At 37.2% G+C, this 26,818-nt stretch overlaps 1 protein-coding gene across 14 annotated transcripts in view; it reads left to right on the top strand.

Annotated features, from left to right (window-relative positions):
* TENM3 (teneurin transmembrane protein 3) overlaps positions 1-26,818 on the top strand; it is a 469,046-nt gene that overhangs the window by 309,135 nt on the left and 133,093 nt on the right. For all 14 annotated transcript variants that reach the window (XM_068187008.1, XM_068187012.1, XM_068187010.1 and 11 more), the window contains one exon: positions 22,827-23,064. In XM_068187008.1, coding sequence (XP_068043109.1) covers positions 22,827-23,064 — 238 coding nt within the window. The remainder of the gene's footprint in view (positions 1-22,826; positions 23,065-26,818) is intronic.

The raw sequence follows: 26,818 nt of genomic DNA, 5'->3' as shown, positions 1-26,818 counted from the left end.
AGAGGTATGAAGTACAGGAACCTCTAGATGTAGTGCTCTTTCATGGCTCTCTAGTGCTGTTTGGTTCTTTTGGAGATGTTGAGTAGTAAAGGAAAAAATTGTTGCAGATGCACTATTTCTACCACTCAAAAACTTGCTGTCTGCTGACGTAAGTACCAGTCAGCTCTTTTGCCATGATTTCTGCCTCCAAGTGCAAAGCTCTGTTGCTTTGAGGGTTAGCAGTCCTAAAATGGTGTGCTGTTTCCATTGCACTGTCTGAAACTCGGAAGGGAAGGGCACTGCCCCTTGCCATAGCTGTCTCTTAATAATGACTGTGAGATATGAGCAAAGCCAAGTGGTGATGCAGCAAAGCCTCTGATTTGAATCCACAGAATACACTAGAAAACTAGATCCCTTTTTCTTGGCGTATTTGTTGTTTGCCACAGTAGGAATAAAGATTTCCACTGCTACTGTGGAATATCAGTGGAAAACTAAATGTGCAGATAATGGAGACTGCTCATCTGCACCTCGTATCAATTTCTGAGATTGTTCAGATGGCTTACTGAGGAGCAGATATGACTCCCCCATTCCACTAGAAACATATGCAGCTGATTAGGGGACATTTTTTTCTAATGCCATGCATCATCTTGGAAAAAAAAGGCAAGGAAACGTTCTTTTCAGGCTCTTTCAGACCCAAACTGCTGGTAGCCACCTTGAGGCAAAGCAGGAAAGAAATGAGTGTAGATGAGAATGCAGAGATTGTCCTGAACTCCTCTGCCCTTAACTTCATCCTTCATGACTCATCTGTTTAATGCCCCTTAAGTAGTCAAAAGTGCTGAGGAATGCCATATAGTCAAATCTACAATTAAACAGATGCAAACAGGCACGAGCCTTTAACTCCCTGAAGTGATCTGTATGCATGGATGTGATTTTTTTTTCTTGCCTTTTCTTTATTTGGAGAGGTTGGGTATTGGGTTTTTTCCTCTTGTTCTATCTTAGTTTTAATCCTTCTTATCCTTTAAGGGTGCTATTTTAATTTCTTCCTTTTCCTCTTTTTGCCCTTCTTCTTTGAAAGCATCTTTTACTTATTAAGTAATTTAACCTTTATTAGACCATACCATGCCACTCCATCCTAGTTACTACTTTCTCTTTTATCCCTTTTTCTCTTTTTTTAATAGACTCTTTTCATATCATTCTCTCCTTGTTCAGGCTTCCTATGTCCCCTTCCTCATTCCCTTTGTTGTTCTCTCCATGGGACAGGTATAGCTCATGAAAAGGTGCTTTGTTCAGAATGTATCTGCCTTGGGGCAGCTATTTAATGAAAAAATCAGCTTCCACCCCATGCTCCTATCCCTCTGAAGCCCTACGCAATAAATGCCAATTACAGTTCTACATAATTAAAGTAACCATGTCATATTTCTTTTTTAATATTAGTGTCTTCACATTAAAGGAATGCAACGTGTATGTTTTTTGAAACTAAAAAGTAAGAATTTTGCTTCTAATCCATATTACAACAATTGTAATCTAGAATTTTCTTTAACCCTTCCCTTCTGTTCTGAGAATAGTCCAGACATTTGTAGAAGGATCACCAAAAACACAAACATGAATACTTAAAAATGTAGTTCCTTTATAATTGGGGATGAAAACTAGCATCTGATCCTTCTTACCCTCTTGTGGCAGGAAAGCTATTACAAGATATGAAAATTGATCAAAAAAAACCATGCAGTCTTTTTCTCTTGATGGATGCTTTGGCTGTTGAGAGAATTTTCAGCTGCAGAGAGGCCAGAAGATACAGAAAAGTATCAATCTCATGTGGTTTTAGCAGAGCAGGATAATCTTAACCTTTTGGGTGCTACTACTCATCTGCCCCAGGGAACTGAGATATTCCTGGATACCTTAATAGCCTTACAAGAGGATTAAAAGCAGAAATTATTGAGATATTGGTACTGGTAATGGCACTGATTTCCACAAGTGTAACCATTTTTGCTATAGAGAGTAGTTGGTTTCAGACGTCTTCGTGAGATGCTCCCACTTGACCTGAAATATTGGAGTCTTTAATGTGTGTGTTTGATATGAAGTGGCTCTTTACACTCACTCTGTGGAAGTTAACATCTGGATTTGTGCTTTTCTCCAACCATTTTCTCCATCTTTTTTACTTCCACTTTATACAGTTTTGTATGCCTCTTGTTAATGCACAATATTGTGCAAATGGCTAGATTTTAATAGCTGAAGCTAACAATTGGTGCAGAAAAAAATCTGTTCTAGAAAGAAGGATCTCATTTCCCCCAAATGTTGTTAATATTATTAGGTTATATTTTAAAACTCATATATTTAACAGACAAACGTCAAGTTTGGAATTTCAAATTTTTCTGAAGAAATTAATGATAGAAATGAACTACTGAAAGCAATATTAGAAGCGGTGTTCTCTGTAGTGTTTCATGTTCACTTCATCCCTTTAGAGAAAGTATTTTTGTTGAAGAGGTGAAAGGCAGTCAGCAAGCAGGATTTCAGAAGTGCTGTGTATAAGAATGCTTTTTGCATAAGTGGAAGGACATAATATTAGAGTGGCATCAGGATATGATTGCAGTGACAGTGACACTGTTGTGTCTGCATGTGAGGTGAATGATTAACTGCTGGATAAAGGATAAAAGAGTTTAAAAATGCTGGAAAAAACACACAGCATTTTACCTAGAGTATGGAAGTTTTTACACAAAAAAAAAAACCTAACCTGTCTGGACACACACCACTGCCTTAGTGACTCTCACATCACACATAAGTGAGATCACACCTAGGGTATTTTCCACCCCTGAAGGAATGCATGTCCTCAGAGAGAGCTCAGTTGCATTTTATCCAGCAATTAATTCAAAAGTTACCTCCCAGCACCCCAGCTGGTTGTCCAGCAGCACCTGAGGGCCCTGTGCTGCCTTCCCACCTGCTCTGGGTGCTTCCTCTTGGGTGCCTTTGTCCTTCCCTTGTCAGTCTTTTTACTCCATTGTGTTTTAAACCTCTTTCACCATTCTTTCTTCAGTATTTTATCGTTCTCTTGTATGCTAGTAGAAACATCTTCAGCATATCTAAGTGCTTGTGTCTGCCTATTTGCCATGGTGCTTTTTTTTTTCCTTTCTCAGATATTTGCATTTTTAAGGGACTTCATTGCATAGGGGCTTTTTTTTAAATGAAGGAGGGCAATATTTAAATAGCTTTTAAGGCACAAGGAAAGTAACTTTTTTTTTTTCAATCTCCTGTCATATTTTAGAAACTTATGAGTATTTTACTTGTGATTCTATTACTGGTCCATCAGTCCAGTAAATTCTCTATCATATTTCTCAACCATATCTTCATTCAGTATGTCATTATTACGTGTATGGTGCAGTAAAATTCTGTGCAGCAGAACCATGTGAATTACCTGGGGTATATTAAGATTTACAATGAATGACATAAAAAACTGTGGGAGAAAAAAAAAGTAGCTTTCTCATTATTATAATCCTTCAAATCTGTATGGGCCTTTAACTTTTTTTAATTATAGATATATTCTTCTGTAGTTTCCTTACTCAGTATGTAGAAAGCAGATGCAATGACACTACAGAAATAACTACCTTGTAAAGGAAAGACCTTACAGGAATGTAATTTCTGTTCATCAATACAACATTTTGAACTGATTATTGAGACCAATATAGTTTTGTATCTCTGAACTATTAGCTTGAGTTATTTTTTTCAAAATTGTTCATATTTTATTGGCTGTTTATTTTTTATTACATTGCTGTTCAGATTTATGGAAAGTACTTGTAATTATCATCTCCTTCATTTGATGCAATGAATATATTTTACTGGACAGCTTTATGCATTCAATGTTACATGTTTTGTTTTGCAGCTGAAGACCAATGTCTTATTTGCTCTTGTGCTTGTTTTGAGGTCTTTTCTAAGCTGCTGTGATTTTTTGCATTTGCATGTTAGATGTGGGACTAAGTCTATGATTTTACAAGTCAAAGGTCTCAAGTAAACTTTCATTAGCTCCTCCTGTAGCTTGAAGATAGCAAGTTGCCATTGCACCGTATTCTTGCAATTGAATTTTAAATAATAATTTCTAGGTCAAAACCCAATAGCTGTTAGTACAGAAGCAAAATGTTTGTGGAAACTTTTCCAAACTGTTAATTGAAATTTCCGTTGTACCTCTGCACTGCTAAGAGCAAGACCAAGAAAGGAATACTTTTCTGCCTGGGGCTTTTGTGATTATACACCATAGAGATAGGAGCTGTATACAAATTTAACTTTGTCTTTTATAGGCAGCATTTTGTGTTTAGTCTGAACCCAGTGATTTTAAAACATCATTGTAGGAGTAATTTTTCTCTTGCAAGTAATAAACATGCCACATCCTTAAAAGACAAAGTGTGAGACATAGCTGTAATTGCTCAGTTTTGGTGCCAAGAATAAGTGGTTTAAAGAAAGCTTAGCACCCTTATCCCTAGGGAGATGTAAATTCTTACAGGCAACACCAGACACAGTAACTTCTCACTTGTGTGCTGCTAAACAGTAGGGACATGTCACAAGTATAAAATATATTCAGAAAGTAATAAAATGTATTTCTGACATGTATTTCTATTTTTATTAACAGTAAGTTTGTATGTATATGGACAAATACCTAAAGTATGGTGTAAAATATTCATATTCCAAGAGCTATAACGGTGCTACAAGTATCAAACACAATATGATTTGTTCTTCATTCTGTAAGAGCAGATGTCTTTCCTAGAGCTGTGCTCCTGACTGTATTCCTATGTGAATGCAAAAAGAATTGGGAGTGAAGAGGGACCTTATTACTTTAGTAGTAGTGAGATTGAACCTAGTAAATACCTTTCTTGAATGGTCTTTCTTGATGTTTACTTTTCAAGTAAGATTTTATTTGCTCAGTAATGATTTTTGTGTGTGAGTTTCCCTGTTGCCACCAAAAAAAGGTAAGTAAATGCAGTAGAGTAATGGTGGTTATGGTTAAGCTCAGGCCTTAATGAAATAGCCTAATTGATAGACAGTGAGGATACTTTAAATGGGAACAAACCCATCTGCATAGAAACTAGTCTGCTATTCTCTCTAGTTCTGTGTGCACAAACTGGAAAACTCATCTGCATCTCTGTTTAGTGGAAGTTGTTGCTGATGCAGAAAACACACAAACCAAGTAGGGTTGACTTTTATAGCTTAAGGACCAGTAACCAGAATTACTGTGCTTTTATCGGTAAGAAGAACCTGTTATAAAGCTGTTTAAGACTATTGGTATTAGCAAAAGCCTCCACCATTAAACAAACTACTGAGCACTAACTGTAGAGGGAGTAAATCTGGCATCTTTGCCTATGTTCAGCAAAGATCTGTACCAAGTACAATGCAATTTGGAGTATCTGGAGAGTTTATCATGTCAGAGGAGTTCATACATCCTGTTGTACCTGATGAATTGACCAGCTGGGACTATGAAAATTGACATGAGATTAGCTGTACATGTAACTGTTACGGAAAACAACACAGGCATGAGCAGCAGCGCATCAGCCATCAAATTTCTTTCTTGGGATTTCCTAAAGAAAAGGTAGCATAATCTCTCATTTCAGTATATGAGTCATTTATTTTGATGGCCCAAACAATTTTCATCTGTGTTCTCACAGTGTGACAAAGATACAATAGTGCCCCCATGGCCTACATTTGGGTGAGGATTGAATATAAATAGTCATAAAGCAAGAGTCATGCCTCTGGCAGATGTGATGTTTTTCTGCAATTTAATGTTTTGGAGACATGATAAATAATAATCAAATGGCATTTACTTAAAGAAGCTACAAAGCTCCTACTGGAAACAATGAACAAGATTTATGTCAGGTCTCTGAGCTTGAATGAGGCATGGGCCCAGGGCTATTGCAAGTACCTTCATTTTATATACTTTCCTACTAGTCTGACTCACCCCCTAGGTTATTGTCAGAGCTAGTCAAAACCAGGACATGATCATCCATGTGGTTGTCTGCTGGCCAAGGGTAGACTTTTTGTATGCCAGCAACCTCAGCCAGCTGGGTTCTAGAAGAAGTATATCCATTGTGATTCATGGGATAAGGGTGTAAGTTTCTTGTATCTAGACTTCCAGCATATTGAGGTCTGGCTGGTTGCTGCATGTCATGATTTAACCCCAGCAACTAAACATCACACAGCCACTTTTTTACTCCCCTATCCCAGCAGGATGGAGGAAAGAGAATTTGTAACAGGCAAATGGAGAAAGCTTGTGGGTTGAGACAAGCAGTTTAAGAGTTGAAATAAAATATAATAAGAAAAAATAAATTGTAATAGAAAGGAAAGTAACAAAGGTAAAGATAAGTAAAGCCCATGAAAGACAAGTGATGCAAATGAAAATAATTTTGCTCATCCCCGACCAACTGCTGCCTGTCCCTGAACAGTGGCTTCCCAGCCAACCTTGCCTCTAGTTTATATGCTGAGCATGACACCCTATTTTATAGAATATCCTTTTGACCAGTTTGGATCAGCTGTCCTAGCTGTGTCCCCTCCCAGATTCTTGTGACATCCCCCAGCCTCCTCACTGGCAGAGTTTAGAGAGGAGCAGAAAAGGCCTTGCCTCTGTAAGCACTGCTCAGTAATAATTAAACGATTGCTGATTTATCAACACTGTTTCCAGCACAATTCCAAAGCATTGTCCCATACCAGCTACTGTGAAGAAAACTATCTCTACCTCGGCCAAAACCAACAGACTTGCAGCTTCTTTTTCCATTTAAGTCATGTTCAGGTCTCAAAAATTTCAATATATCCTCTTTAACCATGATCCCCATTAACCCTCATATAATCATAAAACCATAGAATGTTAAGGGGTTGTAATAGACCTTAAAGATCATCTAGTCCCAATTCCCCCTGCCATGGGCAGGGACACTTCCCAGTAGACCAGGTTGCTCAAGGCCGTATCCGACTTGGCATCGGGCACTGCCAGGGCTGGGGCATCCGCTGCCTCCCACAGCAGACTGTTTTGGTGTTTCACCCTCAAAATAAAAAAAAAAATTCTTCCTATTATCTAACCTAAATTTTCCCTTTTTTAATTTGTACCCATTACTCCTAGTCCTGCCACTACAGTTCCTGATGAAGAGGAACTTCTTCTCTGGCTTCCCTTTAGGCCTCATTCAGATACTGGAAGGCTGCTATGAGGTCTCCACACAGCCTTCTTATCTCCAGGCTGAACTGCCCCAGCTTTCTCATCCTGTCTTCAGTGCTCCAGTCCTCTTACCAACGTCAGGACCCTCCTCTGGGATTGCTCCAACAGTTCCACATCCTTCTTATGTTTGGGACACCATAACTGTACACAGCACTCCAAGTGAGATCTCACCAGAACAGAGTAGAGGGAAAGAATCTCCTCCTTTGACCTGCTGGCCATGCTACTTTTGAGTCAGCCCAGGGTTTGCTTGGCTTTCTGGACTGCAAGCGCACATTGCCAGGTCTTGTTGAGTTTTCATCAGTTATCACCCCCAAGTCTTTCTCTTCAACCCAGCCTGTAGGTGTGCCTGAGACAGCCCAGTTGTAGGACCTATGGTACAATACAGAGATACCATTGCTTTGGTCTATGGATCACCCCTGTGAAGCGTCTGTAAAAATTCCATAAATATCCACAAATGTCCAGTGAGTTCCTTTAGTCCGTGACTTGGCGCTCCATCTGTTCTAGTGGTCACTCAGGACAGGAGAGGGGATGTGCTGCATGGAGGTATTGGGCACCAAAGGCAACTCGGGTCTGGTCACTGCTGCATTGCAGCTGCTTCTTTTAAGGCTTCTCCTTCATTGGTTTGGTTAGCTAATACTATAGTAATTCCTATAAAACACAACTCAGATCATGGGTTAAAACAGTTTAAAGGTATATACATTTCACTCTACCCCTGAGCCTTTTGGGCCAGTTTATAGGGTTTAACATTGCAGGGAACTCTTCCCCTTGCTCTGAGCTTGGCTAGCAATAACAGATTCCAGATAGAGCAATTCCCATAACATGCCAAATAAATCATCATTCAGTTTTCCCAGAGTCTGGTGCATGATAGGGGATGTGATATTCTCCCTCAATGCCATGTGTCTATGAGATTGTTTTGGAAGTGAGTCCTGTTTTCTGATTCAATTCTTCCAGGGTGCTGTGTGTGACCATAAAACCTGCTTTGCGAGGCCCAGGATAGTATTCCAACTAGTGGCACGGGTCACAGGGCATGTTTTCAACCATCCAGTGTCGCCTCCACCATTGTAAGCACATGGTTAAAAAGGTTCATGGTAGTGTGATATAATCAGTCAGGCTTTCCCATATTATTTCAGCCTTCACCCTCTGTACCAAAAAGGCTTTAGCTGCTTTACTAGTTTGATTATGGGGTATATTTGACATTCTTGGATAACCTTTGCAATGACATCAATGCTTAAGTTCAACCGCTCGGCCACAAGCCCATCTATCTGTTGCATGCCGTCCTAAATGTCCTGATGTGTCATTAGCCCATCAAGCTATAAAAATAGCCCACCCTTATGTTCCCAGTCCATCTCCATCTGAGCCACTTCAATTCTAGCAGCTTGGTCACCTGTTCATTCTTTCAGTGTTCTTCAGCGCCCCAACTCTTGTGAGCACCTTGTGAGGTACTTTAACAATCACATTCTCTACCTGAGCAACAACGTCTTGCCATAATTCAGCAGCCCAGAGGGGTGTATCACACCACTGCCAGTTGGCCTGCTTCCATTGCTGTAGCCACTGCCATAGAAAGCTTGCCATCATCCATGAGTCAGTACAGAGATAAAGGACTGGCCACTTTTCTTGTTCAGCAGTATCTAAAGCCAGCTTCTCTTCAAGTCACTTCTGCAAACTGACTTGATTCACCTTGTCCTTCAGCACTTCTTGTGTCTTGTCCTGTAGGACTCCACACAGTCAAAACCAGTATACAGTAGGTATTTTGGAGATAAATTAGTCTTTGTCTTTTTCAGAAGTTCTGTACAGCTAGAAAAGGTTCTGAATATAAACCACTGAACATGAAAACTCTTGAAATTTTCCATTTGTCTCTTAAGAAGAGTGTATAATACATGTAATGTGCCACGAAGAAGTCTATACTTAGCAAAATTTAATAGATCTTCACCGAAATTTTACTGAGAGCCATAAAATATTTTGAAATCTATGCTTGAAGCTTGTGATTTTATGGAAGAATATTGCCATGCAAGCATCTTATTTTGTAACTGTTCTAGCAACTCAAAATAGCTCTTAGTTTTGATTCACTATTTCAGTGGTACTCAGAGATGTGAAAAGTCTTGAGGAGGCTATCTACAAAGTCAGGTTTTTACTCCTAAACATTTGAAAAATATTTTAAAAGAGCAATTTGATTCAATTATTATTAAATGGTAACAACTAAAAGAGGAAATCTTGGAACTGAAACACACCTCTTTAAAAATAAATATTCGCACATACAGGGCTCTACTCTGTTTTCATTGCCAGTTTAGGCTACACAATTAATCAGTGCTTCTGTTATCTTGATAATCTGTCTGCTTGCTGTTGTAAATAACTTACACTTGCTGGTGAAGTTGCTGACAGCTATTTAGGCTTTCAGCTTTCAAAAACACTTCTAATTGTACATGTTTGCAGCTTCTTAAAAGCATTTGCTTCTGAGATAATTTTTGCAGCTAATGTACCTCGAAGTCTTCCTGTTTGTTTGTATTTATTTTCTTTAGTGTTGTATTTCCAAAGTGTGAATCTCTCTAATAGATTCAATTCACCTGAGATTATAAAGTGACCCAGTAGGTTTTCGTGAAAAAATGTTACCTTGTTTGTGAGATTGGTGGGTTATCTTTGTGGAAGACAGGACATTCTCCTGTAATGCCACATGTAACCTGTGAAACCTTGTACCTTGGGTAGAGATGTGCAGATGAAATTTTCACACTAATACCTGCATGGAGCCAGGAAATTGGGCTGCAGGGAATTCTGTAGGGAGCAGGTGGGATGGGTTACATGTGCTTCCTTACCCACAGGTGGTGGAAACTTGACCTATATTAGAAAAACATCTAGTGTTCTGAGTATCCCCTCCCATTCCCCAATCTGGCAGCAGTGTGGAGTCACCCCTCAGCAGAATACAAAGCCTACCCTTCCTCCACCTCTCTGCAAACACATTTGTCTGTGCACATCTCATCGTAAATGTGTTCTGAGAGCAGAGGACATTTACACATAGAACATCTACCATTTCAGGAGCAGCAAAGAGCTGTTGGGTACATTATTGATTTCAGCAACAAGACCGCTGGACGTACAAAGGCTCTCACTTGCTTGTGATCACACCACTGGCTATGCCAGGAATAAAAAAAGAGATTTCCTGACATGCTCCGCTGCGATCTTACCACGAAACAATTCTTCCTCCTGAAATGTTTGGTTTTAGCCCCCGGTGGTAGTTATAAAAGCATGTTAAATACCAGATTTCTCAGCTTGAGACCATCTGTTTCCCTTGCAATCATGTACCACCCCCACACACCCGTTCCTTGTCACCAGTGTTACAGTTTCAGCAGAAGACAAAAAGAAAGGTATTTTCCTGTATGATAGTTTAGGCAGAAAATGGACCTGGGAAACATGTTTAGGTGGAGAGGGTGTGATTATGCTACTAATAGAGGGGTTTTTCCCCACAGGTGGAAGGCAGCAGGCTTTCAGGGAGTCCAGTCATTCAGATCTCTGCTGGCTCTGTGCCTGTGTAAAATCTTGTCCCATTTGACTGGGGCATAGCTTGCTTCATAAATCAGCAGTGTTACATGGTGAGCAAGCTGTCTTCGCAAGTGCTCTCCCAGCATACCTAGAAATGCTTTTGCCAAATTTGTTATGGGTGAAATGACAGCTGTTAGGTTTAAAGGGAGTTTACACACTTCCTCTACATTAAGTAATTTGAAACACAAATTCTGAATATGTAGAAATCAGGTTACTATTAGGATGTTTCAGATAAATCTCTTTTTTAGGAACTAAATAGTATGTGGAATCTATTATGCTACCAGAAGAACATAAAATTGTAATGAATTATTTTTTTAGCCTTTGCTTATCCTAGATGAGGCAGTAACATCACTTTTGCTGCTGAAGTTACTCAGAAGTCAGGAGCATCATGGGATGAATTCAGCTTGCATTTGCTAATGATACATGGGAGATTTCATCACATTTCACTGCATCATGGTGGTGATATTCTTTGTGCTTATTTGTGTGTATTTGCCATTGTTTTGAAAGCTTTCTTTAAAAAAAATTACTTTAGCTCTGCTCTTCTGGGATCGTTTTGTGTATATTGTCTAGTTGGCTATTGAAATCAATGGGGGTAGTAGTGAGCTGTGATTTCTCTACCTTTTATTGGTTCTGTCAGTGTCTGTCTGAGAACTACAGCAATGTTATTAAAAGGAAGAGCTTCCTATGACATGAATCAGCCATGTTATTTTAAGGAGCTTGGTTCAGGCAAGAAGCTGTAAAGTTTAGCTGGAAACTGATGTGAAAGATCATCTACTGGAATCTTTGTAGCTTTGTAGCAGCAACACAACTAGGACATAATGAAAATATATACAGGAAAGACAAAGCCTACAGACATTTGTGAAAATATATATAGAATTTAAGTGTAAGAAAAACTGATTTTCTCATTTTCTGTGTTTTATAAATTCTTTTAAAAATTATGAACTTTCACCCCTTTTTGTTTAATATTGAACAAAATTGTTTATTATCATTAATTACAATACAGTCTGCTTAAACTGTTCAACATATTGCTGTCCTTCACAGCACTTGCAAAATAAATAGTAACACAGACAAATGTCTAATTAAATCACTCTCCATGTCCACTTATACCTCTGAATTTATAGATTTGCTTAAAATGCTGTGCTAGGTAGGGGAGAGTTTTGTTGATAAGTTATATGAACTGAGGCAGTCATGTTGACAGGTAGTTTTTGTTTCAACTCTTAGCAATTCAAAGTTGAGGTTTTATTTGAGGGTTAATGACTCAATCTTGCTACTGAAAAGGGAAGCAGCTGTACTGGAAACCCAGAATACCTTTCAAGAAATCTTTTGCAATGGATTTGTTCATTTGATTGATACCTAACTAGGTTTGATTGTCATTAGAATAGAATAATATCTTACTAAAATCAAGAGTGGTTTTGTTGGGTTTTTTTTCATAAAGAGGAAGAGCAAAAATCTAATTCACATGTAAGCCTAAAAAGCTTATTTAAAGTCATTAGAGAACAATAGTTCTTTAGTTTCCTCTTGTGGAGGCCTCCCCCTATTATGCGTTTCTCTTTCTTGACACAGTTAAGAGAAAAAGTATTTAAAAGCTATTTTGGAAGCTTGGTTCCCTGTTCTTTTCCTGTCTTTCATAATCTTCTTATTTCTTATACTTGATAACCAATCAATTAATTGATTTGGAGACAAGAATTCATCTGGTGATCTACTGCTTTATTTCCCTCTTGCTCTAAAGCCCAAGCTGCATCCTGTAAAAATTTTTGCTTTAACTCTAGAGGCCAGGATTAAATTCCTTTTTTTAAAGTCAAGCCAGAGTAAGCATCTCACTTCTATGTTTTCCATAAAATTTTGATTATTATGATTTTTCTAATGAAACTCTATATGCTTTCTCATTTTTCTCAGAACTTTTCTCTCATCTCCTCACTTTTGTGAGGTCTCCTCTGCGTATTATTTGTTCAACCCCTTTTCTGTGCAATTCTACCATTTTCCCCCCATGGATTTCTTTTTATGTCAGTGCCCCTGTTCCATTTTCATTTCCTCCAAAGCAAAACATGAATCCCTCTTATCTGAGTTCTTTCAAATCTGATGAAACAAACTCACCTGTTTTTGCTTAGAAGTTTTATATTTTGTGTTCCCATTCCTGGCTTATCTTTCACAGATTTTATTAGTGTGGCCTTGTGCATTCGGACAAGGGTTGAACATGTAGAAATTGGTAAAGAATTTAATTGCTTATAATGAACTCATTTTAGCGGCCTTTCAAACTGCTTTTGCATTTGTAAATTTGCAAAATGTACAAGGGATGGCATTAACTATTGCAAATCCATGACAAAAACTTCAGTTGACCTGTTTAATGCAGAATTTTTCTTCTGGCTCTTGAATTTTAGGAAGAATAGGGGTTTGCTCCTTCTTCATGAATGTCAGCCATATGTCAGTAAAAGTCTGGTATAGTAGTGAAAGAACCTTTAAATGCTATTTTCTTTATTGGGCAGAAAGGCAGGCTTATACAGCACTGGTTGTGTCATCTGTAAGCATTACATAATCATGACTTGTGATTGCATTTTTTCAGGTTAAAAGTTTTAAGAGTTTAGCTTTTCTTAACCTGTACAGTAGTAACTGTGCTTCTAAAATAAATAGTTTTGGCAAATTGTTTTTCTTGGAAGTGGTAAGAAATAAAATCAGAAGACAAAGGAAAACATACATATAGCTCACTTTGGATTAATGAGTTTGGATAAGAACCAAAGTTATCTAACACTTGAAAATGCTAAGAAATCTATTAAGAAGCCATACATCAGACTTTGCAATGGGAGCTGCATTTAACTCCAGCTAATCATGCAGTATGAGATGAGTACATATATTAACACACTGTGACAGAATCATTGTACAACTTACCCAGCTTACAGCTGAAGCATGGTTCTTCTTTTTGACATTTATTTATAAATCACAATTTTTGCAGTCAAAATTAAGTGTCTGTCTGTATTTGGTATAAGCATAAGGTGCGGGGTGAGCAAAGTCGGAAATGGCATACTCTGAATCATTTCACCTGTGTTTTATAGGCAGGTTTTGGCTATGCACGTCAAGGTTTTTCAAATTAATTTCAGTCCCCTGTCACCATTTTGGAAAGCCGAATTTTTCTCCCTGGACAAAGTCTTTCAGCTGGACTTCTCAATTTTTGTTTCATGTTTTGTTTTCTTTCAATGGAAACTCAATTCTCTAACGAGTTAGCCTTCAATAATTGCATAACTTTCTCACTTCTGACTCTAAATAAGAATGAAAGATGATTTAATTTATGAAGATGAAGCTAGATCTGCTCTGATTAGAAAAAACTATGACCAAGTGAAGCCTGTGGTCTTGGTGATCCCCCTCGTCACAGACTAATTCTCTAGGAGACTGCTATACCCTAGTGGAGGGAAAAAGCCCCAAGCCCACAGTCATGCAAAGCATCTGAACCCCACTGTGGAAAAGTCAGGCCAGGAGCACACCACTGAAGGCTGCATTATTATATTTTGAATCTCTGGATAATATAAGCTGAGTGTCATTTTTGTGTCTCAAGTGAGCAAGCTTTTCTCATTTCTCACAGTGTGATACCAACTTTTCTCAGTTTGATATCCAGGTAAATGGTTGGAAATAAGTCAATGACATTTTTCCAGTGGAGGATTTTGTTTGGTTTTACAGACCTCAGGACCTAAAAAGAGAATATAAATAAATGTCTATTAGTATCCCTGCTAACTACTGTGTGGGTTAGGCTGGGGTGGAAGGAGATGGCATTTGTGTAGTACAACAGCAGGATTGGAAGTACACTATTGCTTCTCATTCATCCTGTGTGCATAGCTGCCATCCTGGGTTTTATATCCTCTGTTTTATTTCATTTTCTTGTAAAGCAAAATCCTAAGTGTGTTACCCCAGCAGGTTAAATTTCAATTTACTTTAGCAGTGTTTCTGTATTTTTTGTTTTTTCATCTTTCTTCTTAAATCCCTCTGGGGATAAAGAGGCCACTATTAGGAAGATTGTTTCCTGAACTAGTTTCACTAGTGCTTTTTTCACTGAAGCTGAAATGTGTATCTCAGGTTCAGTTTTCATAAGGTGATTAAGCTTCCACAGTTCAGTTGAAAACCAGCAAAGTCCAGTTTATTTTGTTACTTTAAATGACTGCCTTAAGCCTGGAAACAACATCACTGTTTTTCCTTGATCAAAGTGGTATTTGTTCTCCAAATCTGAGCTCTTTCACCCCACATGCTTTTGTAACTACTTTTTGTTAGCTGGGCCCTTATATAGGTACCAGATGAGAAGTCATTATCTCTTTATGGTAATTAAATTAAACAGATTTTGCCTGCCATAATATTGGCTGTGTGTTGCATATGTATTGAAGGGGGTAAATGGAGTGGTTACAGGCTGGAGGTGTTTATGTTGGAATGCTTTGAGAATCGATTCCAGCTAATGGAAAAAAATGCTTTCAAAGTGAGCTGGTTCCATTCCCACAGTGAACAACAGAGAGTGGAAACAACATTTAATAAACCTTTCAGAAGTAAATCCTGTGATTTTTCCTTTCACCACCACCTGTGGAAGAAATGCCCACTTTGTTCTCAATGGGCTGGATTTCTTCCTACAGTGTATTTGCCTCAATCTGTTGGGTAACAAGAGAAAGTCTTTGGACAAAAACATACTAGAAAAATAAGTTTTGCTCATGTGTCACCTAAGGCCAAAGTTTTACTGACTTTGCAGATTTTTGCTTAAATGGCAAGTTGACCAAAAATAGCCAGCCTTACGATTCCTTCTCAGCTGCCCCTAACTATCTAGTTTCCAGTAAATTGAAGAAATTTGACTATATGCATCTTGTTTTGCAAATATGGATGCTGCAAATTAAGATCCTTGTTGTACTTGGATTACAGGGGAATGTTGCATCTTCTGTTCTACCTATGTGCCATCTTTATTTTAAATGTTAGGGCATTTAGAAGATTTGGCAAACATAACCCTTTACTTATGAAATTAAAACTTTCTTGCATTTTTTGTTGTTTGGAGGGTTTTTTTACTCTAGAGTTCTCATGCAAAGAGGAGGGGCTTACAGTAATTTTTTGCTTTGCTAATTAATATGATTATATACAGATATCAATTAAGTAAGAGTTTTGTTCTATTGCTAAACCCTGCTGAAAAATCCAAGGTTTATTTTCCTTTGAGAATTGGCATGATTTTAAATGCAAGGCATATTTGTTGTGAACCATGAACAGTCTTTATGAGACCTGAAAAAGATTTGTGAAAACAGCCTGTAATAAAAATCACACATGCTTCATAAAACACTACTTGATAGATATCACTTGCACCATTAAGAACTAAACGACAAAGGATGTAATTTCAGTTCTGGCATACAATATTAATCGAAAGGCTTTAAAGCATCTTGCTGATGGGAACTGTGACAACATGACATTGAAGAATAACAAACTGGAGACATCTATCTTAATCAGATTTTCAAAGTAAATGTCATAAAATAGAAAGTTATGTTATCTATCTTCATAGGGTCACATATCATATAGGGTACAGCTTTTCAGCTTGTTTATTCTAAAAATATCAGGGTCAAAAAAATGTGCCTTTCAAATAAGTTTAAAGCTCAGTTCATATTCTTTACAAAGTTTTTGGGAATAGATTAGTAACTGGTGCTTTCTGTTTCTGCAGCAAAGTTATAAAACATTTGGGAGAGCTGAATTATAAAACAGCTGAGAATGCACAGGTATTATCAGTATGAAGATGTAGAGGGAAAATATTATGCTCAGTGGATGTGAAATAGAAACACAAAGTTACAAGTGCGCCTTTAACTGGAAGTATAACGCTCCTGTAGATAACACAGCCAAAAGACATTGGTAAAAGTATTTTTTTCTTCAGTTCCTAAAGCTTGCAGTTATTTTGTACAACTTGTTTCTTTGTCTTCCTGTGTATATTTCACTAGTAAAGAACAGTATCTTTATAGCGGGTGGGAAATTATCAGCATGTACTTTGTGGTTTAAACATCAGTGTTGCATGTTAGGGACTCCTACTGCCCTCCAAGAAGTTCCAGCTACTTCTCTCCACTCCTCATCTGGTCTTAGACAGACACTGCATGAGAGCCATGGGATCATTTTGAGTTTCTCCACAGTCAAATAAGTCTTTCTTCTCTTTCAGGACAGAAGTCTTTATTTCTCTTTAAAAAGTAAAATCATGTTGCAATCTAAAGGAAAATGACAAAATTAAGGTTTTCTTTATTATTTCTCCCAAACTTAGAATCATGAGCAAGGCAATGCAATCTTTCAGAGCTTATCCTGCATTAAATTCACTGGTAGTTTCCCAGTCCCAGAAAGCTTGACAGGTTTTCAGACCCTATAGGCATTGTACTGATGAGGAGACAAACACTGGCCCACTTTGATCAAGCTACTTGTTTGACTTTTGCCCCTTTTATATTATAATAGTATACACACACACACACGCACACAAGGTGCATATCTCGATCAAAGTGTCCTTGTCACTTCTCCTTATGCTTGTCACCATGTGTCTAGCAGAGGAGCACAGAGGAAGTCAGCAGCAGTGGCTGCAGGTTAATTCTGTTCCGGTCTCTATGTCCATTAGGTATAAACCAAGCAGAAAAGGATGGGCAAGCTGACAACAAATCAGAGTGAAAGGACTCTGATGGGCAGTCTGTCACCTCAGTCCCTAGGTTGAATGTGTGGCTTGGATCCTTAAAGCATTTGGCAGAGCAGAGCCAATTTGAATGTGAATAAGATTAAGTAAATACTTGGGATTAACCACAAAATAAGCACATACAGCAACTTGTCTTAAATTCCCCCTATGGCTTGTAGTAAATGATCAGAAAGGAGGCTTTGAGCCTCACACACCCTGGCAGGAAAAACTGAACTGAAGCAGTGGTTCATTCAAAAGACAGAGCTGCCTAATTAGAAGTGAACACTTAAATACTCAATTCTTTTTCTGAACGCATAACCTTCTTTATGTTTTCATTAATTAAATGTGGCTTCTCATGGAAGGTGCTCCCAGACCAGAGACTTCTGGAGTGATTGGTTTTACTTGCCCACAGGATCGCTGAAGCTGTGGCCGTAGCAGTGCAGGTAGCCTGTCTTACCCCTCCGTAAGCAGGAACTTAAGAAAAGAGCCCCTTTGGGAGCTCTAGGAATAATTAAGCCATAATACCCACTCTTTTCAATTTGCAGGGACTTCTGAGGTAAATCCCACTACTGCTCACAATACTTTTGGAGGTATGACCAAATGTCAATTAGGTAAAATTCCAAGTCCATTAAAGGGTTTTATTGAGGAAGTCAAACCCGTTCTTATAAAAATTACTTTGTACTGCTAGGCAATCAAAGGCTTGCAGACCAGGGACCTGCAAACAAAAAGTTGTATTTTTTTTAAGTTTTCTAAACATTTCATGCATTTTTCTAAAACATTCAGTTTATTCCAGATTCTTAATTCTAGTATGTATTATGGATATTTCCTTTACCATGGCAGAGACTTTTCTAAAGAGAGAATAGAAAAGGAGCAGCCTGGCTAGAAAGTGTTAGGACTCTCGTAGACATAGATATTGAATAACACTGTGTTCACATTTGAAGTGTTTATATCATAATGGAAGACTTTGCTTTTTTGTTTGTCATGGGAACTCTAAGTTCACATTAGTTATATACCATTTAAAAGCTTAATCCTTATCAAATGGAAATCACCTCTCTTTTTCTTAGATGAGTAGCTAGCTGACAAGTCTCAATGATCTGTTACAGAAAGACTACCACACAAAATATCAAAGAAATGACTTTTTTTATGGATACTTGGTCTGCTTTTCTGCCTCTTAATTAGCCCCTTTCCCCACATAGCTGTAGATGTCATAAATGTCTCTCCTTCCTATGCTGTTCAAATTCTGTAACAATTAAATGATAAAATTAATTAAATGTAGATTACTATTTGAAAAATAAAAGACAAGTAGATTTTATAAAAGGCTACAGAGCTGCATATAATTTACCTCTGCAATTGAAATGGCTGCCTTGCTTCACTGTGATTCCCTAGGGTAAATAACAACTTAAATACGTTTTGAATAAGTCATGTAACTGTAGTAAGACAGCTTTCTACCCAATTTCTTGTGACTTTTTTGAGTTCTGTGCACATGTTCACACACATAATTATCTGATGTTGACTTACTCAACAAACGCCTTAAAAGTGTGGGGTAGGTTTGTTGCACCTGAAGAACTTTGACACGCTGGTTGCTGGGCCAGTTTGTGTTTGCTTCTTGCTGGAGAAATCTTCTTTTTAAGGTGAACGGGTTTGCTCTACAGTCATTAAAGTCTAAACCAAAAAGGAAAGTTATAATTAAAACTTTACATCTTTAGACCTAAGCCTACCTGTACCTACCCGTATCTGCTTAATTTTAGTGTAAATTAGACATTCCCATTTAGATTAAATCAATTAAGATAGCATTTAAAATCCAATTTAAAGCAAAGCAGCTGTACCTCTCTGGAATAGTTTTTAAGCATTTCAACCCAACTGTACTTTATCAGATTTGAATGCTTTTTCTTCTAATAAGTAGTTTGTTGTGAGGGAACTGGCCAAGTCCCAGGGCTGCTGTCTTTTCAATAAGCAAGGGAAGATGTATTCCCCCTCTAGAACTGCAGTGGTTGATAGGGAGGAAAGTGGAGTTACAGAGTCCTGACACTCAACATTGCAGCACATGGAGGGCTGTTATTACAGGGAGTAGTGTCCAGTGCTGCAGAGTTGATGAAGTACATATCGTGTCATCCCATTCTCCTTACAAACTTGTTAAGTAGGAAAAGCAAGAAAACTGGAACTATTCTGGGTGTAATGCTGATTTTTCAGGAGAGCAGTGTGAATCACTTAACATACATGCCTCAGTTTCCCTGGATGTACAGGGAGAATATTTTCAGTGTCACAGGGATGTTGAGAGGTTCTTACTCTCTAAGACTGATAGCTTTGAGTAAAAGCCTCAGTAATACTGAAAATTCTTCTTTAATTCCTTAAAAGAGTAAAAAAGGAAATCTGGCTCCAGCTTAAGAATGGCTTTCAAAACATTACTAATGTGATGGTGCTCTCTTCCTCACAAATCAGTGGTGCAACATTAGGGTTTTGTTAGAAATTGTGCAGCAATCAGAAGAACTGTGTATTGGGGAAATCTGGCAGGTTGGAGAAAAGATCCAAAAAGCAGTCCTCAGTGATCTCTCATTCAGAATGACAGTGTAGGACTGAGTAAATTTAGAGCAGTATAGATTTTAGCTCTGTTGATTTATGGAAAATCTAACCTTGTTAAATGCAACTCTACCTGTAGCTTTTGCACAATTAGAAAAGAAATAAATCATTACAGATTTTTCAGGCATTTTTGATTTTGAGGAAGCTGTAGCTTCCCTGCCAATTGAAGCCACCCTCAGACACAAGAAAGTGTCACTTGTCAACATTCTGTGGAGAGAGAAAATGGGACTGGAAGATAAGTGATCTTTGCAAAATCGCACTTGCTGTGGCCTCTAGCTCCCTTCTAGCCTCTCTTAATTTCTTTCATAGTTGCTCTGTGTCTTCAGTGTCAGTGTCAGTAATGTTTTTATGTTATGTAGCAGAAGGACCTTTTGGTTCACAGTAAATTTATAGGGAACTAATCTAAATCCCAAATAGTGGCCTGTGTAGCTGGTCTATGGTCTGAATAATCCAATTTCATTCTTCCAGCATATTTTCAGAGTAATTATTAAATCTGTGCATTTATTTGTGGAGTATATAAATACCCTTTACAGAACCTTCACTATCCATCTTCCTCACTGGGTGGAGTGTGTGGGTAAGTCTGACATCTACCTGAGACAAGCCTGGCACTCACACCCTCCTTTGTGCAAGAGAGCGGCAGTGATCAATCCTCTACTTTGTCTTTAGCAGAGAATGCTGCAAGACCTTTAGTGCTAAAAATGATAGACTGAAAGATTGATTTTCAGCAGAAATTGTAAATGAGAAGAGAAATTAATGAACAAGAGGGATGTCAGGATAACATTTCAGCTGGTAGGAGATGCAGTGGAAGAGGGTTTTGCACTGATCGTGGCAAAACTGTCAAAAAAGGCTAGGCTGGTAGGAGAGTCAAAAAGGGGAATAAAAAAGAAAAGTCTGATCTTAAGAACAATTTTAATTCATTTATCTCTCCGATTAAAATGAATTAATGTGAATTACTTCATTCTACCTGCTATTTTTTCTGTAATTTTTGTAATTAATTTAATTAATAATTTATATTGATATATTTGCATATACATGTGTATAAATACTTAGACACGTGCACACATATAATTTTTTTTATACACATGCAGCTATGTATTACAAAATATAAGGCCACAGTTAATTTTGCACCAGCTGATAAATAGCTTGTTGTCTAAATCAGATAAAATTTTAAGTAGATAGGGGGAAAATTCTTTGCTCTAGGGTTGGTCTGTTAACTTTCTTTAGCTGGCTTGTTGAAATGTGGCTTAAAGCCCTTGAAAGTGATTGTAATCACATGCAGTGACAGCCTTTGTGTCAGTGTTGGTGAAGATAAAGCTTATCAGTTGTATCCTACCTGGACTGGAATTTTGCATTAATGCATTAGTGATTTGGTGTTAAAAATCTCACTAGCAGTATAAATGCTGGTTTTGGTTTTTTTTTTTTTTAATATATCTTTTAATGAGAGATTCAGCATTGCTGTTGTTTGCAACAAGTCATGTTGACCACACAAAAATCACTGGAAAGAAGAATGTGGTTCTCAGAAAGGGAATTATTCCAAAGGCTTGCTTTTTCTGTTTAAGTCTATTTGTTAACATTTTCATGCTGTCTTATGTTCACAACCTCAGAAATTGCTCACAGTTAAGTTAATTTTGTAGCAGTCACCTGTAAATTATTGGAAACATCTGTTTCAACAGAAATAATTTTCCTGTGTTCTCTGTACCAGAGTTTTACTTTTGAGTTTGTAACAATTTGCAATTATAACCAGTTCCAAAAGGGAATTGCTTGTGGAAATCAAACATCTAATTAAAAACTACCTGAAAGCTTTTGCACTGTGAGAAAAGTGCATGTCCTGTATCTTCTGCTCTACTTAACACTTGCATTTATATTATGAAGTATGTTCTGCTACATTAGTGTAAGAAATAGATTGCAATTTTAATTACATATTTGTTAAGTGTTACATATTTAGGTGTCATCAGTCATTGCTAAATTGTGCTAAATTAAGTGTCAAGGTTTCTTTAGTTTTGTGTGCACTGTGTTGTAAAAGGTTTGTCTTATATTTATGACTTATTTGCCAGTGATTTTATGGAACAGATTGTTAAAACCTAACATTGATGGAGGTATTTGATTGTAGATTTTGCTGTTCTGAGGTTTTGAGTTTAAGCTTTATGGGTGTCATGTGCTTTGGTTAAGTCAGAAAATATTTCCTTTTGTTTCGATGGCCTGACTCTCTTATCACCTGTGACTTCCTCCAAGCTGTATTTATATTGCATGGTGTGAAATTGGAAAATCTGTTCTGTGTGTGTTCTAATGGATGTGACGGTCATTAAGTATATGAGTCTTCTGACGTTGTAATCAGATGTGAATCAGTCTGTTAAATATCCATGAAGCAACATCTGCTTCACAGAGTGACCTTCTGCTAAAGAATACTTAGCATCTATTAGCAGATCATGGTGCAGATCTGCCTTATTTGAAATGCACTAAACTAGAGTAGTCTACTGCTGTTTAGCAACTAGCTTGTAATAATTTATTGCAGTTAAATAAAGCTTAAAAACTCCATTAAATAATTATAGGGATTATATGCATTTTGAAAACCTTTGTGTTCTACTGAAATTACCCATTTAATTTCAGGGTTGGTTTGTTAAAAAAAGCTGAAGTCTAAAGGCGCATTAGGAGATCTGTCAGATGCTATTTTCTGTAGGTGTTAATAAAACCAGATTAAAAAAAAAACTGAAACAAATTAAAACCAAAAGCAATTTTACCATCTGTTGTGTATTAATTAGAACTTGGTGTATCAAGGGTAAACTTGCTCTTACAGAATGTCACTGAATGTCTGCTAATAGAATAATATGCAAATATATTAGATGATAGGATTATATTGAATTTCTCATTCTGCTTTGGTTGTAGCAAATGCCAAGATGTTGTATAACGAACTTTAATTTTCTTTCTTCTTAGAACAACCTCCAAATAACCAAGGCCAGTCGACCCTGCAGCCTTTGCCACCTTCTCACAAGCAACATTCAGCACAGCATCACCCATCCATCACCTCACTTAACAGAAACTCACTGACAAATAGGAGGAATCAGAGTCCGGCCCCGCCGGCTGCTTTGCCCGCCGAGCTGCAAACCACACCTGAGTCAGTCCAGCTGCAGGACAGCTGGGTGCTTGGCAGTAATGCACCTCTGGAAAGCAGGTAATTACTTAGGTACTACTACACACTGTGGCAATGCTAAAGAAAACATTTAACTTAACGACAGTTGACCCGCAGCGAATACTTCCCCCCATTCAGCAAGCAAAACTGGAAAGTTTTCAGTCCTGAAAAATATGTCCTCTCTTTAAAATCCTCAATGGCACTCTTCTCCCTTACAGTCCTATTCCAGAATAATTAGAGTATATTAATTTTTCCAGACAAGTGTTTTCCTTCCTGTTCATAATCTGTGACTTTTGCCTTACTTTTGTTTGAAGAAATTTCTTGCCTTGCTTGCCAGAAATGTGTCAAATATGTACTGTCATACAGATCAAATGTCAAATAACATTCAGTAATAGTTTTTAACTCTTGTACTTGGTACCTTTAAAGAAATACTTATGTGAAGCTAGGTATTTTTAAAGGTGCTAGATTTGGTGAGACAAAAGAGAACTGAGTTCCGGTGTAATGATAAATTTGTCATTGATAACTGGCTCTAGGAAAGAAGCAGCTAATATGAAGAGTGACAATAGTTTTTTTAGATGCAGAATAACCTATAAAAATTGATAGGACTTACTGGCACAAAGCTGAATTTACCTACAGTGATTAATTAGTATTCATATAACACTCAATCAGCACTAATTTTTTATTAAGGAAAGCCATAATATTCCAATTTAGTTATTAAACTGAGCATTTATTACTATATTGAAGTTGACAGTAATTCTTGAAAGTGTTTATGAAATCCCTTCAGTTTATTCTTTGAATCCCTTTAAATTATGTTTAATAGCAAAGTAAAGATGATTTTGACCAATTTAAAACATACATGGCCTTAAGATTCTCTTTTAAGTAGTTTTTGTTGCCATAGATGTTTCAGGCAACTCCTGTGTTAGACAGTTTGGAATGGTTATTCCTTCTCTTAGTTTTCATGGACTCTCCTGTGCTGTTTGAGACATAAGCACTGTGAAACAGCATTCTGTTGAAGAGATTTCATCATCATATTCAAACAGTTTAGTACTTTAAGAAAGAATTTTCTTATAGAACAAATAAGTTTGTAGTGGGGAAAAAGATGTTTGATGTTTTCCTGAGAGTAGTTAATCTTAAGTCGAAGGGTAAAGTCTTTTGCTTCTCTTGCCATATATTTTTTTATTGTCTTGATAAAGGTGTAGGACTACTTGAATGAGAATGCCACTTTCAACCTTAAGTATCTTTTGCAGAGTAAAATATTTTCCTCTTTTATACATTTGTGATTAAAACCTAAGGGTATTTTGACTGTTCAAGTTTTGAACACTTGTGAATGAGGTAAAATGTAAAAATTTCATGTAAAAACTGACAGAGCCCTATGACTGTGGTTTTTCTCACAGTCTTACTTGGTTGGAACTCTGGAGGTGTAGAACCCCTCTTTGTCACTGATTTTTCCCCTTTTGGTTAAGGTTCCCTACTGAGTGTGATATTCAGGCTCAGTATCAACTATATTAACAACTTTGCGGTAGGTCTCTTCCTTCACCCTTTTCTTGGACTAAAAAAAGTTTATCTCCTCTTTGGCAATATTTTAGTTGATGTTTATTGTTGGGGCTTTTTTTCCTTCTCTCTTTTTTAAATAATTTTTACTTAGATGGCAGCCATTTAGAGGGAGAGGATGTGAATGTCAGCCTATATACACAACTGTCTTTCTTGCTCTCTAGACTCATACTGATGATGAGTGGCATAAAAATGACATACAGTTTGCTGTCATGTATAGCTGGGCAGTGAATTGGCTGGGTTTGTGTATGTGCATGTAGGAGAGAGGGATGTATTTCCAAAGCTTGGGGGAAGTTTTAGTCCCTATCGCTCTGCAGTAGTAGTGAAAGTGATTTCAAAAGATGTATAGTCCATAGTATTGGATTCAGCTGTGTTTGTAATAGAATATACTGCAATTTGGCTCTGTGCAAAGTTCTGTTAACAAGAGCTAATGGATTTGTGTGAAGCAGTACTGTTACTGGCTAAAAAGATGAACTGTGAGGTTACAGGTCAATGATGTCCAACAGAAACTCCAATTCACATTTTTTAAATATAAAAATACTCTTTGCTTGTATGTTTATGAGGACCTTAAACTGTAACTTGAATAAATTGAATTATGTGAATTCTTCTTTAATCTTGATGCCATCTTTAAATGACAATGAGATTACCAAGCAGAGGCAGAAATTGTCTTCCCTCTATTTCGGCTCAGTGAAATCTACAGTAACAAAAAAAAAACCAAAACCAAGCCAGTAGTAGAAGATTTCCTGTAGGTTTCCTGCCATCTGCAGGACCTTTCCTTGAACATTTAATGATCTTTACTATTTGACTGTTCCCTAGCCAGATGTAAGTTAGGTTCATTTGTAGAGCAAATAGATCTGCTGGAGGAGCCAGCACTAGAGAATAATATGAACTTCTGAAGAAATCAAAATCTTTCCATTTTGTTCTTTGAATAACTGGTTGGACAGCCAAAGTCATGTAAATATATGACTACATGTCAGATGTTTGAATATGATCAAAGATCATTTAGTAATTAAATATTAGTGGGTTTTTTATTATCATTGAGCTTTAAGTTTTTATTCAGCTACTAGTTTTAGTAATGATTTCTTGATTACCAATATCAGTAGTAACATTCTCATGACTTTGAGTTCTAGTAGAATCTAAATTCTTGATATTTAAAAATACATAGTAAATCACTTCTTTAAATGCTCTCTCTGTTAAATATTTGAATGTGCAAAATTTTTCTAATGCACAGTCAATTAAGAATGTTAGAGATGCACACAGGAAAAGTACGTTATGAGGTCTATATTAGAACTCATACATTTGTAGATAAAAATAAGCTGGTAGCATCTCTTTGTGCATTTCCTTGGAAGTATCTCATTAATTTCAGTCATTGAATGTAAAAGATCAGTTTGTTGGTAAGGGGAAATTGACATATTCCAATCAAGGAATAAATCTCTGAGAATATTATGTAACTTTATTCAGAATCTGTGCTAATGTGCCAGTGAATCAAAGAAGACCTTCGCTTTTTCTTACTAGATTTGCTGCAAAAAATACCTCATCTGAAAGATGGCTGTATTTTGTGTGATGGACTGTGAATTTTTTATAGAATCTAGCCAAGAAACTAACATGTTTTTCATAGTTTATACAGATACTGCTTAGTCTTCTCTTACCACTTAGTATTAAACGTAGAGTCATAGGAACATTACTGTATTGAGCTACTTAGGTACTTATTTTACCAAGAAAAAATAAGGTATTGGTTGAAGAAATACTTGATGACTAGAAAATATTTTAACATTTTGAGGGACTTAATTATAAGTACGGAATACCTCAGAAATAGTATAGACAAAATATTTCCTGGGATGTGTTACTTCAAAACTGTTCTGTAAACTTGATTCAAAGTTCATTTTAGAAGGTGGAGACTTTAGAAACTCCTAAAGTGTGATGAACATACATGTGTCATTGGGGTGGACTGCCAAAGATCCAATTGCCTTCAATATTGATGAAGGTGTGGAAAGGGTGTTGATAGTTTGCAGGGAAGTTTTAAATCAATTTGTGTAGAGGCTGATTGATTGTCTGCAAAAGCACAGTGTTGCTGGAGGTTAAAGTCTGCTCAAACCACTTATTTTACACATTCCACCCACTAAAACAGTGCCTGGTTTAATCAAATTCAAATTGTTCTGATCTAAGTCTTCCAGGTTTTCACACGTTGACTTGATCAGAGATGTTACTTCTGTTGAGAAGGTGCATGGTACAAAATAAAGGCAGA

Source organism: Anomalospiza imberbis, chromosome 4 (assembly GCF_031753505.1).
Source record: "Anomalospiza imberbis isolate Cuckoo-Finch-1a 21T00152 chromosome 4, ASM3175350v1, whole genome shotgun sequence".
Taxonomy (NCBI): Eukaryota; Metazoa; Chordata; class Aves; order Passeriformes; family Viduidae; genus Anomalospiza; species Anomalospiza imberbis.
The sequence above is the reverse complement of the archived record's forward strand: the minus strand, read 5'-3'. Positions and strand labels throughout refer to the sequence as shown.